The sequence below is a fragment of the Anguilla rostrata genome, chromosome 19 (assembly GCF_018555375.3).
Source record: "Anguilla rostrata isolate EN2019 chromosome 19, ASM1855537v3, whole genome shotgun sequence".
In the NCBI taxonomy this organism is placed as follows: Eukaryota; Metazoa; Chordata; class Actinopteri; order Anguilliformes; family Anguillidae; genus Anguilla; species Anguilla rostrata.
The window spans coordinates 6183755-6197535 of NC_057951.1; the positions used below are offsets into that span (position 1 = coordinate 6183755).

At 51.9% G+C, this 13781-nt stretch overlaps 1 protein-coding gene across 9 annotated transcripts in view; it reads left to right on the forward strand.

The window, feature by feature from the left end:
- Positions 1-13781, forward strand: part of nrcama (neuronal cell adhesion molecule a) — a 60304-nt gene that overhangs the window by 26683 nt on the left and 19840 nt on the right. For 4 of the 9 annotated variants that reach the window (XM_064318762.1, XM_064318763.1, XM_064318767.1 and 1 more), the window contains exons 3-9: positions 6673-6854; positions 8537-8554; positions 9174-9279; positions 9898-10091; positions 10941-11063; positions 11778-11948; positions 12947-13003. In XM_064318762.1, the coding sequence (XP_064174832.1) occupies positions 6673-6854; positions 8537-8554; positions 9174-9279; positions 9898-10091; positions 10941-11063; positions 11778-11948; positions 12947-13003 (851 nt within the window). The remainder of the gene's footprint in view (positions 1-6672; positions 6855-8536; positions 8555-9173; positions 9280-9897; positions 10092-10940; positions 11064-11777; positions 11949-12946; positions 13004-13781) is intronic. The other 5 variants (XM_064318764.1, XM_064318769.1, XM_064318770.1 and 2 more) reach the window with 2 other exon arrangements.

Consider the following 13781-nt stretch of genomic DNA (forward strand, 5'->3'; position numbering starts at 1 on the left):
TGGGGGGGGGGGGGGTGGAGGGGCCCTTTGAACGGTGGTTCTTGGCGGTCGCGCACACTGTTCGTTTGATTCCGGTGCGGGGGCTCTTCCTTCGACGCGACCTTCTCGAGCCGCAGGTGGCAAGGAGCGGGGGCGCGAAACGGGAAAGGGGGGGGGGCTCGGCGGGATCAGGCAGGGCGCTCCCACCTTCGTATTTCGGGAGCGCTTTCATAACCGCTCTGCAAAAAAAAGAAAAAAGCTTAGCTCGGCTTGTTGTTTTCGTCCGCTCCGTTTCGTTCGCGCGCGGTCAGGCCGGTCGCTCGCGTGCGGTCCGCGGCCGGTGCCGTCCTGCTCCGGCGGCCTGGATTACCTGGGTTGTGTTATTTCCTCTTTACTTTACGCTGTCTGCATCTATCACAGCAAAAAAAAAAGTTCCAGCGTTGTGTGTGCCAGGACACCTGAACATTTACGCGGGAACGACGTTCCACTAGGATTGCCAGTTAAAGTCGTTTGAGTTTATGAGGCACAATGTTGACTGTCATTTGTGAAGCATTAAAAAAATATAAACAGAACAAAGTAACCCAGCTAAGATGTGCACTCGGGCTCCAATGAATACACTCGCTTACTGTTCCCCCTTTGCAGTTATTGTACAGATCTTCAGTAGGCCTTTTTTTTTAAATCTTTATTTCTGTTCCGCCTCCTGTATTTCTGAAGAATGCAGGTCCACAGGCTCATTTTTCTCCCCCACTACAATGTGCTTACTGTCGGCATGAGTCTTTAGTGCTTAAGGTTTAGGTTTCTGCTAGTTTTACGGCTGCGCCTTGCTCATTTCCAACACGTTAACTCAAGTGCCATTTTGATTAGATCGCTCCTGATCCAGAAAGTCAAAGACAGCGCTTTAATTGCTTAATCGTTTGTACCCTTAAAAGCACAACTACATGAAGTAATGAAATGAGCCAGAGGTGCATTTTAGGATAACAAGAGCAACGCAGGAAGTGTACGTGCGCTATGGAAAAGGGGTTCCTGCACTAGCCCGTGCAGTAGGTTAGGTGCTGAAGGTTGTTGGTTCGAATCCTGGCCGGGGCCATTCTGTGTGGAGTTTGCATGTTCTCCTTGTGTCCGCGTGGGTTTCCTCCAGTCCCAAGATATGCAGAGTAGGTTAATATGAGAGTCCAAATTGCCCGTCGGAATGAGTGTGTGAGTGACTGGTGCAGTGGACTGCCGACCTGTCCAGTATGTATTCCAGCTCTCTCGCCCAGTGCATGCTGGGATAGGCTCCAGCACCCCCCCCCCCCTCGCAACCCTGACCAAGAATAAGCAGGTTTGATAATGGATGGATGGTTAGGGCCAGGGGAACTGTTGAAGCCATACGGAGACGGGGGGGGTTTGTCACGCGAGAAATTTGAGCGTGACCCTCTACCCAACGCCCCTGATCCCTAACCCAGCTCTCCACGTTTGGGAAACGGTAACTAATTTCACCAATTTCACATTTTTAAACCAGCAGTTTAAGCGAGAGGCGACATCAAACGTAACCACGGCTACGCCGCGCAGCTGCGCTGGGGGGTGAAAGGACTCATTTCGCGTCGCGGGGATTGCATTAAGCGATAATTGCTCTCACCGACTTTTGGTTCCGCCTCTGATAATTGCCTCCGTGTCGCCTCCTAATGACTCCCCCCCCGAAGGTGCTTGGGTTTGGGTAACGATTAAGGAGTCCCAGCGTGCACACAGCTGCAGTCTCCGCTGATGATACAGGCACCACGTGAGGCTTCCCACCCGTCAGTCATTCTCTTGCCCGGAGAAATAGTATCTAAAGGTGCCATTTTTAACAACAGCAGTGCCTGATAGTTAATATGCATTTATATAGAGACCTTTATTTAACCAGAGAGAGGCCAATTGAGAGCAAGCTTACAACAGTTTCACGCTCAATAAATTATGCGCTAATGGTAGATCGTAGGTATTTGACCCCGAGTCTTCAATCATCATCATGAATTTATATGACTAATGGGGTCAAACTCGGTCCTGAGGTGCAGGCCTGCAGGCCTGTGGTTTCGATCACACCATTAAGGCTAGGTGTCCGCGCTCCTTAGCCAATCAGTGCGAATGAGGCTTGTGGGGCGGTGGCCCAAGGACCGGAGTCTGACTCCTCCGGGTTACCGCGACCTGCGTAACCTGGCTGCTCTGCGCGAGCAGCGCAAACGCGGGCTGCTCGTTACGCTGGCTCTCCGCGGTTACAGAAAGCTGGCTCTGTCGGCACAGGCCGCTCCGGAACTTTCCGCTGAGCCAGAAATGATGAGGAAGGGGAGACAATGCGGTGGGGGGGTGTGTGGGGGGGTGTGGGGAGGGGATAGGGTCTGAGCAGAGCGCCGCTGACCGTCAGCACTTCCCAAAGCCGGGGGAAGAATGGTCATCGAGCGGGGGACTGCGCTGGAAGGCCAGGGCCCTGAAAACACTGTGATTAAAAGCGCTGATGTCATTTTTTTTTTTTTTTTACACAAACGACTCTGAGTACACAATAGGGCTGCAAAATAAGCGCCGCGGAGCCAGCAACTGCTGACGAGAACAGCTTCGATAAGGGGCTGTGCCGACCTGCGGTGTTTTGGACGAAGCGGCTTTGCCTGATGGATAATGCGAATACGCGCTTACTGTTGGACAAATAGCTTTCGGTGAGTTTGTGAAGAAACTGCACTGTCAGCACAACTCAATAGTAGAAAGTAGCCTACTGGGAACAGTGTGATGTGTGCCATCCTGGGCCTAGCTGGACACTGTCAGGGGTGCTAGGGAGATATCCTGCCATCATTACATTGATCATGGCTATTTCTGTGATGTATAACTAACAGTATACTGGTAATATAACAACACAGCCATTGTGAATTGCAAACATTGTAAAATTGCATATTAGCTGTAATAATGCACATTCTTTCTCAGTTTATAATATGTTTTCATGTTTTTTTGTGGGTGGTGAAAGGTCTTTGTTTAGTTGATTAAGTGTCTGTAGTGTATTTATCTGACATTTTAAAGACCACAGAGACAGAGATGGAAGTCGCATGGTTCTTTCCAGCACAATCTCATTCCGAAACTATTTGTTTTTCAGTATAAACGGCAGCCTATGTAACAGAAAACTAAACCACACCGGTTCCTGGGTATTCATTCCCAAAATAAAGGTGTTATGTATTGTACCGCTCTTAGTTTTAGATTTCTCATAATTGGTGTGCGAAAGGAGGGGGGTGTGTGCACGTGCGTGTGCGCGCTCAGGACTCCTGCTACGTTTGACTGAACGGGGCGGCTTTATTTTGGGCCGGTGTGTTGCCGTGGTTACGGGAAGGTTCTGGAAGCCTTTTCCCCCAGCACTTGACCTTCTCTCACCAGCCCTGGAGTGGCTGTGATCTACTGCCTGTGATTCAGCTAATCTCACTGCCTGTGTGTGAGTGTGTGTGTGTGTGTGTGTGTGTGTGTGGTGTCAGTGAGTGTGTGTGTAGTGTGGTGTGTATTGATGCACTCGTGAGTGCTTTGTGTATTCTGCAGTTGTTTCGACGTGTGGTGTGTGTGTGTGTGAGTGGCGTGTGGTGAGAGTGTGTGTGTGTGTGTGTGTGTGTGGTGGTGGTGTGTGTGTGTGTGGAGAGAGTGTGTGTGTGCTCGGGGTTTGATTCGACGCGTGTGTGTGTGAAAGCGTGTGAGTGGTGTGTGTGTTGTGTGTGTATATTCCTGCACTCCGGTGCTTGTGTATTGCTTGGGAGCGTGTGTGTGTGATTACCGCTTGTATCGCGGTGTGGAGTGTGTGTGTGTGTGTGTATGATTTTTTTGCACTCCGTGTTGTGTATCTGAGCGGTGTGTGTTGGTGTGTGTGTGTATTCTGAGCGTGTGTGTGGTGTGTGAGTGTGTGTGTGTGTGTGTGTGTATTCCTGCACTCCGGTGCTTGTGTATTCTGAGCGTGTGTGTGTGTGTGAGTGTGTGAGTGTGTATGTGTGTGTATTCATTCCTGCACTCCGGTGTTTGTGTATTCTGCGCGCGTGTACGGTCTGTGAGTAGCGAGCGCTGTAGTGGTGCTGGCAGGCCGGTGGAGGCCCTTTGTGTGTGTATGCTAATGCAGCGCGCTGCTCCACACACAGAGCTGCGCTACGAGCGCTAACCTGCCCGGGGGCCCCTTCACTCCTCCCACTGTGGAGATGACACCGCCGGCGCTGATAGTGCAGGTTAGCTCCGCCCCATTTTTTGTGTCACAAAGCCCTATTATCCAATCGCCGGCCTCCCAGGGGTTAAATCTCCCAGCCATCCGGGGTGGATTCCGCTCTTTAATGCTACGGGCCCGGGCCGCCATTCTCATGAATGACAAGGAGCTCTTTAAAGATTTTAAAGGCTGGGGGGTGGGCGGGGGTGGAAGGGGTTTTGTTGCTGTGTGAATGTTGGGGTTGGGGGTGTTGGGGGGGTTTGGGGGGGGCGGGTGAATGGGAGCTCATTGGCACCCCCGTTTCCCCCCGGAGAGGGCCGGCTTTGCACAACGTGGGAAGCGAGGAATTAGGCCCAGATCCCATTCGTAAGGCGAAAACAACAACACCACCGGCTCCACAAAAAGCTCACCCGATACGCGCTAACCGGAAACGGCCCGTTTCGGCTCGCGGTCCGAGCGATAGCGCGGTTGTTAGCGCCGCGGGCTCTTCGGCTTCACGCCGCGGCTCGTAATGGGCGCGTGCGGACAGTGCTCTGCAGGCTACCCCACGAGGCACCCCACGATCCTCTCCCTCACATCCCCAGGCTTTCACACACACCCCCTCGCTCTTATGAAATCTAACGAGAGGGATCACGCAGAACCGCTCTGAGGAACGCGTTTGTGCGCCGCTGCGGTCGAGGCCCTTCTCGGTGAACACGAGGCCGACGGAACCTTCCGGTTCTTCGCAGACGGTCGTCGCCAGCCTCGCCCCGAAGCCCCTCGTTGGCTGAACCCGGGGGCTCCTCTGAGCCTCATTGGCTGAACCCCGGTGCTCGTCTGGAGAAAGTGGAGCAGCGCTGAAGCGCACGAGCGCTACCCAGCCCCGGTGATGGCTCACTGAGCCGGCCTCACTGGAGGGCCGGGCTGGGTAATCATGCCCCGTTCGGAGCGCTGGGTCTTTTAGATAAGCAAAGCTGCTGAGCTTAACCAGCAACAGCCCCAAGGCTACACAAGGGGGGCTGGGGTGGGGACGTCTTGGCTGGATCTCCTAGTACTGGATCTGAGTCTGGCTATCCTTAACCGCTCACACTGAACCCACGGCCCTGGATGAGGGCTAACGGCTCGCTAAGCTAACCCTCGGCTGTTCTGGGGCCCTGAAAGCACATCAGCCGCCCTCGTCAGGGCGGTTCACCGCGAACGCGCGGTCGTCTTCCCGTTGCCGACCGCTCGTCCTCGCACCCCTCGCGTTTTCGACAGCTCGACGAATCGGATCCGTCCGCGAGTCTGCGGCGTCGGAGCGCATCGCCCGCCCCGCCTGCCTGCCTCGCGGATAATGAGACGGCCCAACCAGGCCGCGCACAAAAGGCGCCTCCCATCTCCCCACGCCTGAGTGGCGGCTCTGTTCTCCGCCCGTCTTCGGTCACGCCTCTTTTTTTTCGGGACCCCGAGTTCCTCCTCCTCCTCGGAGGAGGAGGAGGAGGACGAGGACGGAGACGCGCTCGAGCCAACGGGAACGCCTTTTTTTTTTTCGAATCGGGAGGTTGCTTTTCAATTAGGTACGCATTCCGCGGAACCTTTCCCTTCGTGCGTGAAGTTCATCTGCATATGAAAGCTTCACGAAAACCGGCCGTTCAGTGTAAAAACATTTCACATGAAAGAATAAACACTTTGGGAGCACAAAAACATTCTGGTTTAAGGCCACCAGAACCCTAGTTCCGGTTCTGATGGCTCCTTCAGGTCCTCTCCTGCAGGTGCTGCGGAGGCTACAGTAACCCTGATAAGACAATGGAGCCTTAATCCTGTCCTGGCACTGACCCTCTTGAAGACTGACTTTAAAGGTCTCCTGGGACCTGCATGTGTCTCTGTGATAGCTCTCAGCAATGACTAATGCACGCAGAGCCCCTTCCTCTGACAGACTACAATTCCCATGAGGGTTCAATAAGGACTACAAACTGCTGTTAAAAAGTATCCATCACCAGCTCTATGTGGAACTGTCTAAAACTATCAGTCTTAAGGATTTTGAAGCTTTGAGGTAGTAGCGCTTCATACCACACACAAGCACCATGTTATTAATGGTACTGTAATGTTGGGTATACAGTACCAGCTTTTAAAAAGTTCTCTGTCACCACAAAGTTTAAATTTTATTGTCGTTATAAAATGGCTGCCCCCATTTGGAGGGAAATAACTGCAGTCTGTTGCAGCAGTAGCTTGTTCTGAGGACGTCAGATGTAATTGATTAAAAGCGCGGGGCATTCTAGTCCATTCCGCGTCGCCTAATTTCAGAGAACCAGACGGTGCGGCCATTTGGAATGCCGCTCCCGTGACACTAAATCAATACGTCGGCCTGGAGGCCTGATGGCGTCCCCGTCAGGGCTGTAATTGCTATGGCCAAATGCACTCGCACGGACCCCTCTTATCCAGAACACGGCTTACTGTACTGTCACACTGCAGCCCACAGCGGGCATAAGCACTGTCAGAACCGGCCCCCTCGTTTCCGCGGTAACAGCGTTTGGCCTCTCTCTCTCTCTCTCTCTCTCCCCCCTCCTCAGGCCGCCCGGCAGACGCGGAGGACGCGCGCGGGGGTGGGAAACTCGAGGCGCGCCAGGACGAGACGGAACCTCCTCTGGGACTCGCGGAGCCATGGAGAGCAAGCGACGGAGCGCGGCGAGCGGAGCCCTGCTGGCGCTGCTCCTGGGTCACATGACCGCCGCGTTGGAAGTGCCCCTTGACCGTAAGTACCGGAAAAAAAAGCGGCTCGCAAACCCGAAGAGAGTCCTGGACGTTTCCAGGACGACCCCTTTCTCCTCCCGTACCTGATGACCGTTACCCGACACACACACACACACACACACACACACATCGGTCCGAAATTTGTGTGCCGAGTACCTCTCACGGCTTTACTTTTACCCGTCCAACACGCAACGTCACATTTAATTTACGGTTGCTCCTGTGAGAGGATTTTTTTTTTCCACATAATGACATTGCGGCTGACATTTAGAAGCTAATGGCAGACACCTCCGTAGCGACTGGTCGATCAGCGCCGGGCAGGACACATCCATCAGCCGGGCTTGGGTGTGACAGCGTAGGGGTATTGGCATTTCACCGATTCAACGGGACTCCGTGTAAAGGCCCTAATGTAGGTCAGTCCCAAACACAGTCAGAAGGCTGGTCTGCCCCAGTGCACTGCCCACCAGATCCCTGTACACTACTCTGCTTTCCCTATGACACGCCTCACAAGCGACATCTTTAACAAGTACTTCCTTCTATAATGCTTTGTTTTCAGGGATGGTGCAAAACTCGATTTGCCTTTTTATTGAGTTAGACCAAAGTGTCGCCCCATCTCCCTTTCTCAGTGAACGTAGGGTCGGGTGGTTTGTCCGCCGTTTGCTATGCAGAAAGGCACTCGTCTTTGAGTTGGAGCTGGAGCAGGACTGACGGGGAGCGAACGGCGATGTTCCGGAGCGAACTCGGCCCCCGGGTCAGGTCCTGCAATGAACTCCCAACCCCCCAAAACCCCCCCCAACCCCCCACCTCCCTCACCGTCCCAGAACCAGGCAGTGTAGATCGGTCCGCTTTACTGACTCCTTTGATCGCCCCTCGTGATGCCGCCGAGTTTCGTCTGGCGAGAGCCTCTCTCTGGGCGTTAACCGGCAGCTCGGCCAACCGGCCGCCATTCGTCACCGCGAGCGCCCCCCCCCCCCACCCCTGCTCTTCACCCACGGCCCCGCCCCTTTCTAACCGCCTCGCCTGCGTGATAAAGGAGAAGCTCACCCCATTTCTTTAAGCGGACATATTGTTAATGGTGATGTTTAGTTCAGTTGTGATGTGCACCAAAATATAGCTTGAGTTTCATTTTCATGACGTTTTAAAAAATTCCTTCTGCTGTCTGATTTTTGGCGCTGCGCTACAACTTCCGTCAGGTGTTTCGCTGACATCGCACAGACTTCCCAGACAAAGGCCGTGCAATGAATCATGGGAGCTTGAGGCCAAGGGGGGGAAAAAAGCAGTTCTTAATGTCAGTTAAACACTGTAGGGGGACTGTTTTCGACGCATTAAGTCCTTGGCACTTGCGTCTGAGTGCTTTGGCGGTGGGGGAATGCAGTTAGTCAGGTCTGTTCAGCGGCGGTGGATGCTCTTAAGCCCCCTTCCATTGTAAATACCCCCCCCCCGGGTGAGTGAATCAGCTGAATGAAGGTGATGTATTGGCCCTCTCTTAATCTGAGCCTCCCGGGTCCCCTGGGCAGTGCATCCGTCTGCGGGTGAGAGAGGGGGGGACGGTTTCAACTCGGCGGTTTGAAACGCGGTCAGGGAGCGCGCGGCTCTGGTTCTTTCGACCCCGGTCACTAACGTCTGACTTTCTCCGCCCTCGCCTGGCCCTGCTCCCGCCGAACCTTCGGGGTTGGAAACCAAAAGCCAAAGTTCTGGAAGGACGTAAGTTTCGGCCACGTCTGCCGGCCGCGGACCGAAAAGCTAGCGTGGTTTATTTATTTTATTTTATTTTATTTTTTTAAATTAATTTATTTTTTGCTGTGCTTCTGATCGTTGCCTGCGCTTGGTCTCCCTTTTTTTTGTTTGTTTCTGAGCGTGGATTGGAGTGGTATTATGTCTGCATGCTTCTGTTGACGACTTTCCTCGAATGCTTTCCTCGTCACACCGGGCTCGTGCGTGCTACTGGCCCTCAGAGCCAGCGGTGCTGCTGGTTTTCATTCCTCCCCTCCAATCAGGACTGACGTTAAACTTCAGACGCCAGGTGTGTTAAATCTCTGGCCAATCAGCGGCATTGATCGTTGAACTGTCAGGCAGAAAAGAAAACCAGCAGTACTGCTAGCCTCAAGGGCTAGATTTGAGTGCCCCTGGACTAGTGCGAAGTGATGAAGTACGAGGTAAGAAAGACGATGTACCAGAGCTTTAATTCTTTTGCACGTTTTGCTAATTGAGCTTTGGCTGTTCGTCGTCCGTTGGTTGGAGTAAACGGCGCTGGCGTTTACGGTAGCGCGTCGACGGTTCGGCCGCGAGTTCACCGAGAACTGCCTCCTTCTGACAACCGCAGTGCCGCAGCCGCCCACCATCACCCACCAGTCCCCGAAGGACTACATCTTCGACCCGCGGGAGAACATCGTCATCCACTGCGAGGCCAAGGGGAAGCCCCACCCCAGGTACGAGTCCCCCCCCCCCCCCGTCTGAGCGCGCTCGGTCCGCGCGGCGGCGCCCGCCAGACTGACCTGGGATCAGCCGGATCTGCTGGGATCACGCGTTTATAACAGTGTTTATAACGTGTTTATAACGTTTTTGATACAGCCTGTATTACACATGCGTAACAGTTTTACCTGTTGCTACTTTATATATACTTTATCCCAGGTAACCGTAGTGCTTTTCAAAGGCCGGAACAGATGGGTATACAGTACTTTCTATGAGTTGTTGTTCATAAGAGCTTTATAACTCCTTCATTAGCACTGCATAGTACCTTTATAAGCAGTACATAGACATTCATAAGTAAACAACTGCAAATATACGTGTGGTGTGTGTCACTTGGCATGTCACAACGATTTTTCAATTCATGAATGGGTATAATGATATTATTGGCCAGTATTGATGTTAGTTGTGACCTTATTGGACTGTATTAATATTAGTGATTACCTCATTGGACAATTTTGAGGTTTGCAATGATCATATCGGTGTTGATCGAAGTACCACCGACCTTATTGGTCAGTTTTTGATGCGTCCGGCGATCCTATTGGTCAGCATGGGTGTCAATAACGCCGTGGTGCGCGCAGCTTCTCGTGGACGCGGAACGGGACGCACTTCGACATCGAGAAGGACTCCAAGGTGATCATGAAGCCCAGCTCGGGCACCCTGGTCATTGACATCGGCAGGGAGGAGGCGGAGGCGTACGAGGGCGTGTACCAGTGCACCGCCCGCAACGAGCACGGGACCGCCATCTCCAACAACATCGTCATCCGCCAGTCCAGTAAGAGCCCCGCCCGCCCGCTCGCCATCTCCGCCTCACCTTTGACCTGTCGGGTCAACCACCGCCACCTCCTCTGGCCGGTTCGTCTGTTAATACATCTCTGCTTTAACCATTCTTCTCTGTCTTCTCTCTCTCTCTCTTTCTTCTCAAATAAGATTACTTATCTGTCGTCAAGTCTCTTTTGCTGGAAGGTAAATGTTTGGAAAATGTTCTCCCGCGCACGTCCCCAAATTTTTCCGCCGTTTCTCCCGTTTGCCAGCTTACCTCTGTTTGTCCCTGGTAGGTAGCCGTAGATCAGCTTCGGTTATAGTCTGGTCTGACTCCTTCCTGTATTGTACGCCTCACTTCCTTTCCACAACCTGCCCGCATTGCAATCGGTACATCATACAATCATTATTGCTTTCTAATTAATGCACTCATTAATGTATATTAATGAATTGGTTCGTGTTACTCAATGTAACCCATGTAAAGCAGGGCTGTTTGACTGGCAACCTGGGGGCCAAATTTGGCCCACAACAGAGGGGACCCTTTTGTCATTGAGAAGAAATGAAGTATTACTCAAATCTATCAAAGATGTCAGCTGTGTCCAGACCAGCATCTGCATAGTGTCAGCACAATAAACAGTGTAATAGGTGTGCGTGTTGTAAAAAGGATTCTTTAACACACGTGCCCAGTAAATCTTAAACTTATAAGGTGTTTGCTATACTGTAGCAGTGCATGTGCACACGTGCCCAGTGTATCTTACACATATCAGGCAGATGCTCCATTTTGTGAGAGACTCCGTCTCCCAGGGGGCCGTGTTTTGAGGGGTCCCGCGCTGAAGCCGCCCGCTGTTCGCCCCCCTCGCAGGGTCCCCCTTTTGGTTGAAGGAGAGGTACGTGCCGCTCCTGGTGCAGCAGGGCGCCCCCCTGGTCCTGCAGTGCAGCCCCCCCGTCGGCGTGCCCCCGCCCATCGTGTTCTGGATGGACAACAGTAAGTCCCCCGCGCCCCCCACGGGACCCCCCTGGGGTGCGACGAAACTCGCCCCGGTTTCATTTGGTACTAATTTGGCGTTGACTAATGCGGTTGTCACAGATTCGCTGCACGAGGGATGCCATCTTGTACCTTGTGCACATGGTTCAACATGCATGCAAGGTGATATGGATAATTTATTCTTTACTCTAATCACGCTGATTTGACTTTATGTGGTAAGTACAGGATTCATTTTTGAGTTTTGATGTTAGAACTGATGGTATTGGATGGATGGAATGACTTATTCTCTAATAATAATGATAAACTTTATTCATTTCACATCTTTCATGCAACGCATGCAGCCCAAAGGGCTTTACACAAAGATATGGGAAAGTACAGATTGACATAAAAAATAAGGATTAAGAACAGTGACGTAAGAGCACGAAATGCGAAACATTGTACGATAAGTGTAAAAAGTATTAAAAGCGTAATTTTTAAAATAAATAATGAACGAGTTAAAAGCAAATTAAAAAGATAAGTTTTTAGCTGGCGTTTAAAAGCGTCCACTGAATTCACTGCTCTAACGGGCCTTGGCAGGCTGTATATAATTTATACTGCGTTCATATCGTAGTGCAGAAATGGCGTAATAGCTCGGGTACAGTACATCTCGTGTGTTTATGGTTATGCGGTTGTGCTCCTGTTCCCTCTCCTCTCCCTCCTTTTCCCCCCCCGCAGACTTCCAGAGGATTCCGCAGAGCGCGCGCGTGTCCCAGGCGCTGAACGGGGACATGCACTTCGCCAACGTGCTGAGCGCCGACACGCGCGCCGACTACATCTGCTACGCCCGCTTCCCCCACACGCAGACCATCCAGCAGAAGCAGCCCCTCTCCGTCAGGGTGTTCGACAGTGAGTACGCCCCCTCCCCCCCCTCTCCGTCAGGGTGTTCGACAGTGAGTACGCCCCCCCCCCTCTCCGTCGGGTCGCAGGGTACGCCCCCCCCTCTCTCGTCAGGTGTTTGACAGTGATACGCCCCCCCCCCCCCCCAACCATCCCGACCCACCCCGCCCCCCCCCCCCCACCCATTCTGTGGGACTCGAACCGGCGTAAAAACAGTTTGCCTCGGCCCACGCCTATCAGGTGGGGAGAACACGCGCGCCTGGGTTGCGCTAACGAATCAGCCCCGGGGGCTTAGAGGCGTGCTCCTCTCCACGGGACGGGTACGGGTACGGGGCCGAGACCGGGGCCGGGGGTTTGTGCTAAGTTTTTTTTGTTTGCCGGAGCGCAGAACAAAGAGGAGAAAGGGAAACGCCGCTGAAAAGCGCAGGAGCTGAAAAGCTGGCCCCAGCTACCAACGACAAGCCGAAAAAGCCATCGCTACGTTTTGCCTTCTTTTGTCTTCGTTGTTTTTGTTTGTTGTGCTAGTTCATTGTTTTTGCAGCGGGAACCCGTCAGGGCGAAAGGGTGAAGCTGTTTGTTCATTTGTTTTCATGTTTGTGTGGGTGCGCTGTCTCTCTCTATTTATGCGGTGAACTCTGGTACACACCCAGAACTGCTGGATCTCCCCCCCCCCCAGGGGTGTCGCACAGCCTGTGGCAGTTTATCTGGGCTTCTTATGGTGCTACTGTTGGGTATCTTTATGGGAAGGGCAGCTCTGCCTTTAATGGCTTTTGTATACGCTTAGATTCCCCGCCACGTGCCGCCATTTTGAATAATTGAACCTCCCCTGTTTCCTGTGGTGACCCTTTGACATATTTTGGTCCGTAGCCCCAACACTCACTTGCGATTTTATAGTTCATTGCATGATTTAATTTTTTTGTTGTGTCCTTGTTTGCCTCAATGTATCTATGACCGTTTGTGTGTTGAGTGTGTGGTTTTTGCATGTCTGTGGTTTTCTGTTGTTTCAGTGGATGCGATCAATGAGACAATGGCAGCTTTGTTGAATGACACTGATTTTTTTGGTGGTGAGTCCTGGCGCCCCTAGTGGATTCCCCCCTCCCTCTCCCGATTTAACAAACATAGAAATCTATCTCTTTACATTAACCCCAAATCTTGCCTCGTCTTTGACCACTGCTCAACAGAACAAATCATGTTTTTAAAGTTGCTACTACTCTGTACTTCTTCTCTGTTAGTTTTGATTTATTAACCATTATTTTTATTATAATTATTATTAGACTTCTCTTCCCTTCCTGTATAGCTGAAATAGGAATTTTTTAATGAAAAGGACATTTGCTTTCTTGGGTATAAAAAAGTTCAGTGGAATATTGTACTGCACTATAGCCCACAGTATGTACATTCAGAGCACATCTTGCCCAAATAATCAGCATTTGATAATGTCCTTTTTCGTTACTGAAAAAAATCCCTATTTCTGTTACATATCTAAGCTTATAATAGGCTATGATGAACATCTTTAACAAAATTAATTTTCATTTCTTAACAATTTAACAACTCAACCCATGCCCATTTTAGAAGACCTAGGTTCTATGAGGTCCTCTCTCTGATCATATTATGTCCCTTCCGGATCCTTCCGCTAACTTTTCTGCCAGAAGGAAGTGAAAAGCAGATGCAGAAGGCTAGAACGCCACAGTCTGCTCTCACACCTGCTTCCCGCGTTCATGTTGCCTTCACGCTACCGTTAACGGTCTTATGTGTCTTTCCAAAGCCCCTGCTGCTGTTGAGTGACCCACAGGGGCCGAGGCACCGGATGTGGTGGAAGTACAGCACGGCTAGCATGCGGTGTTT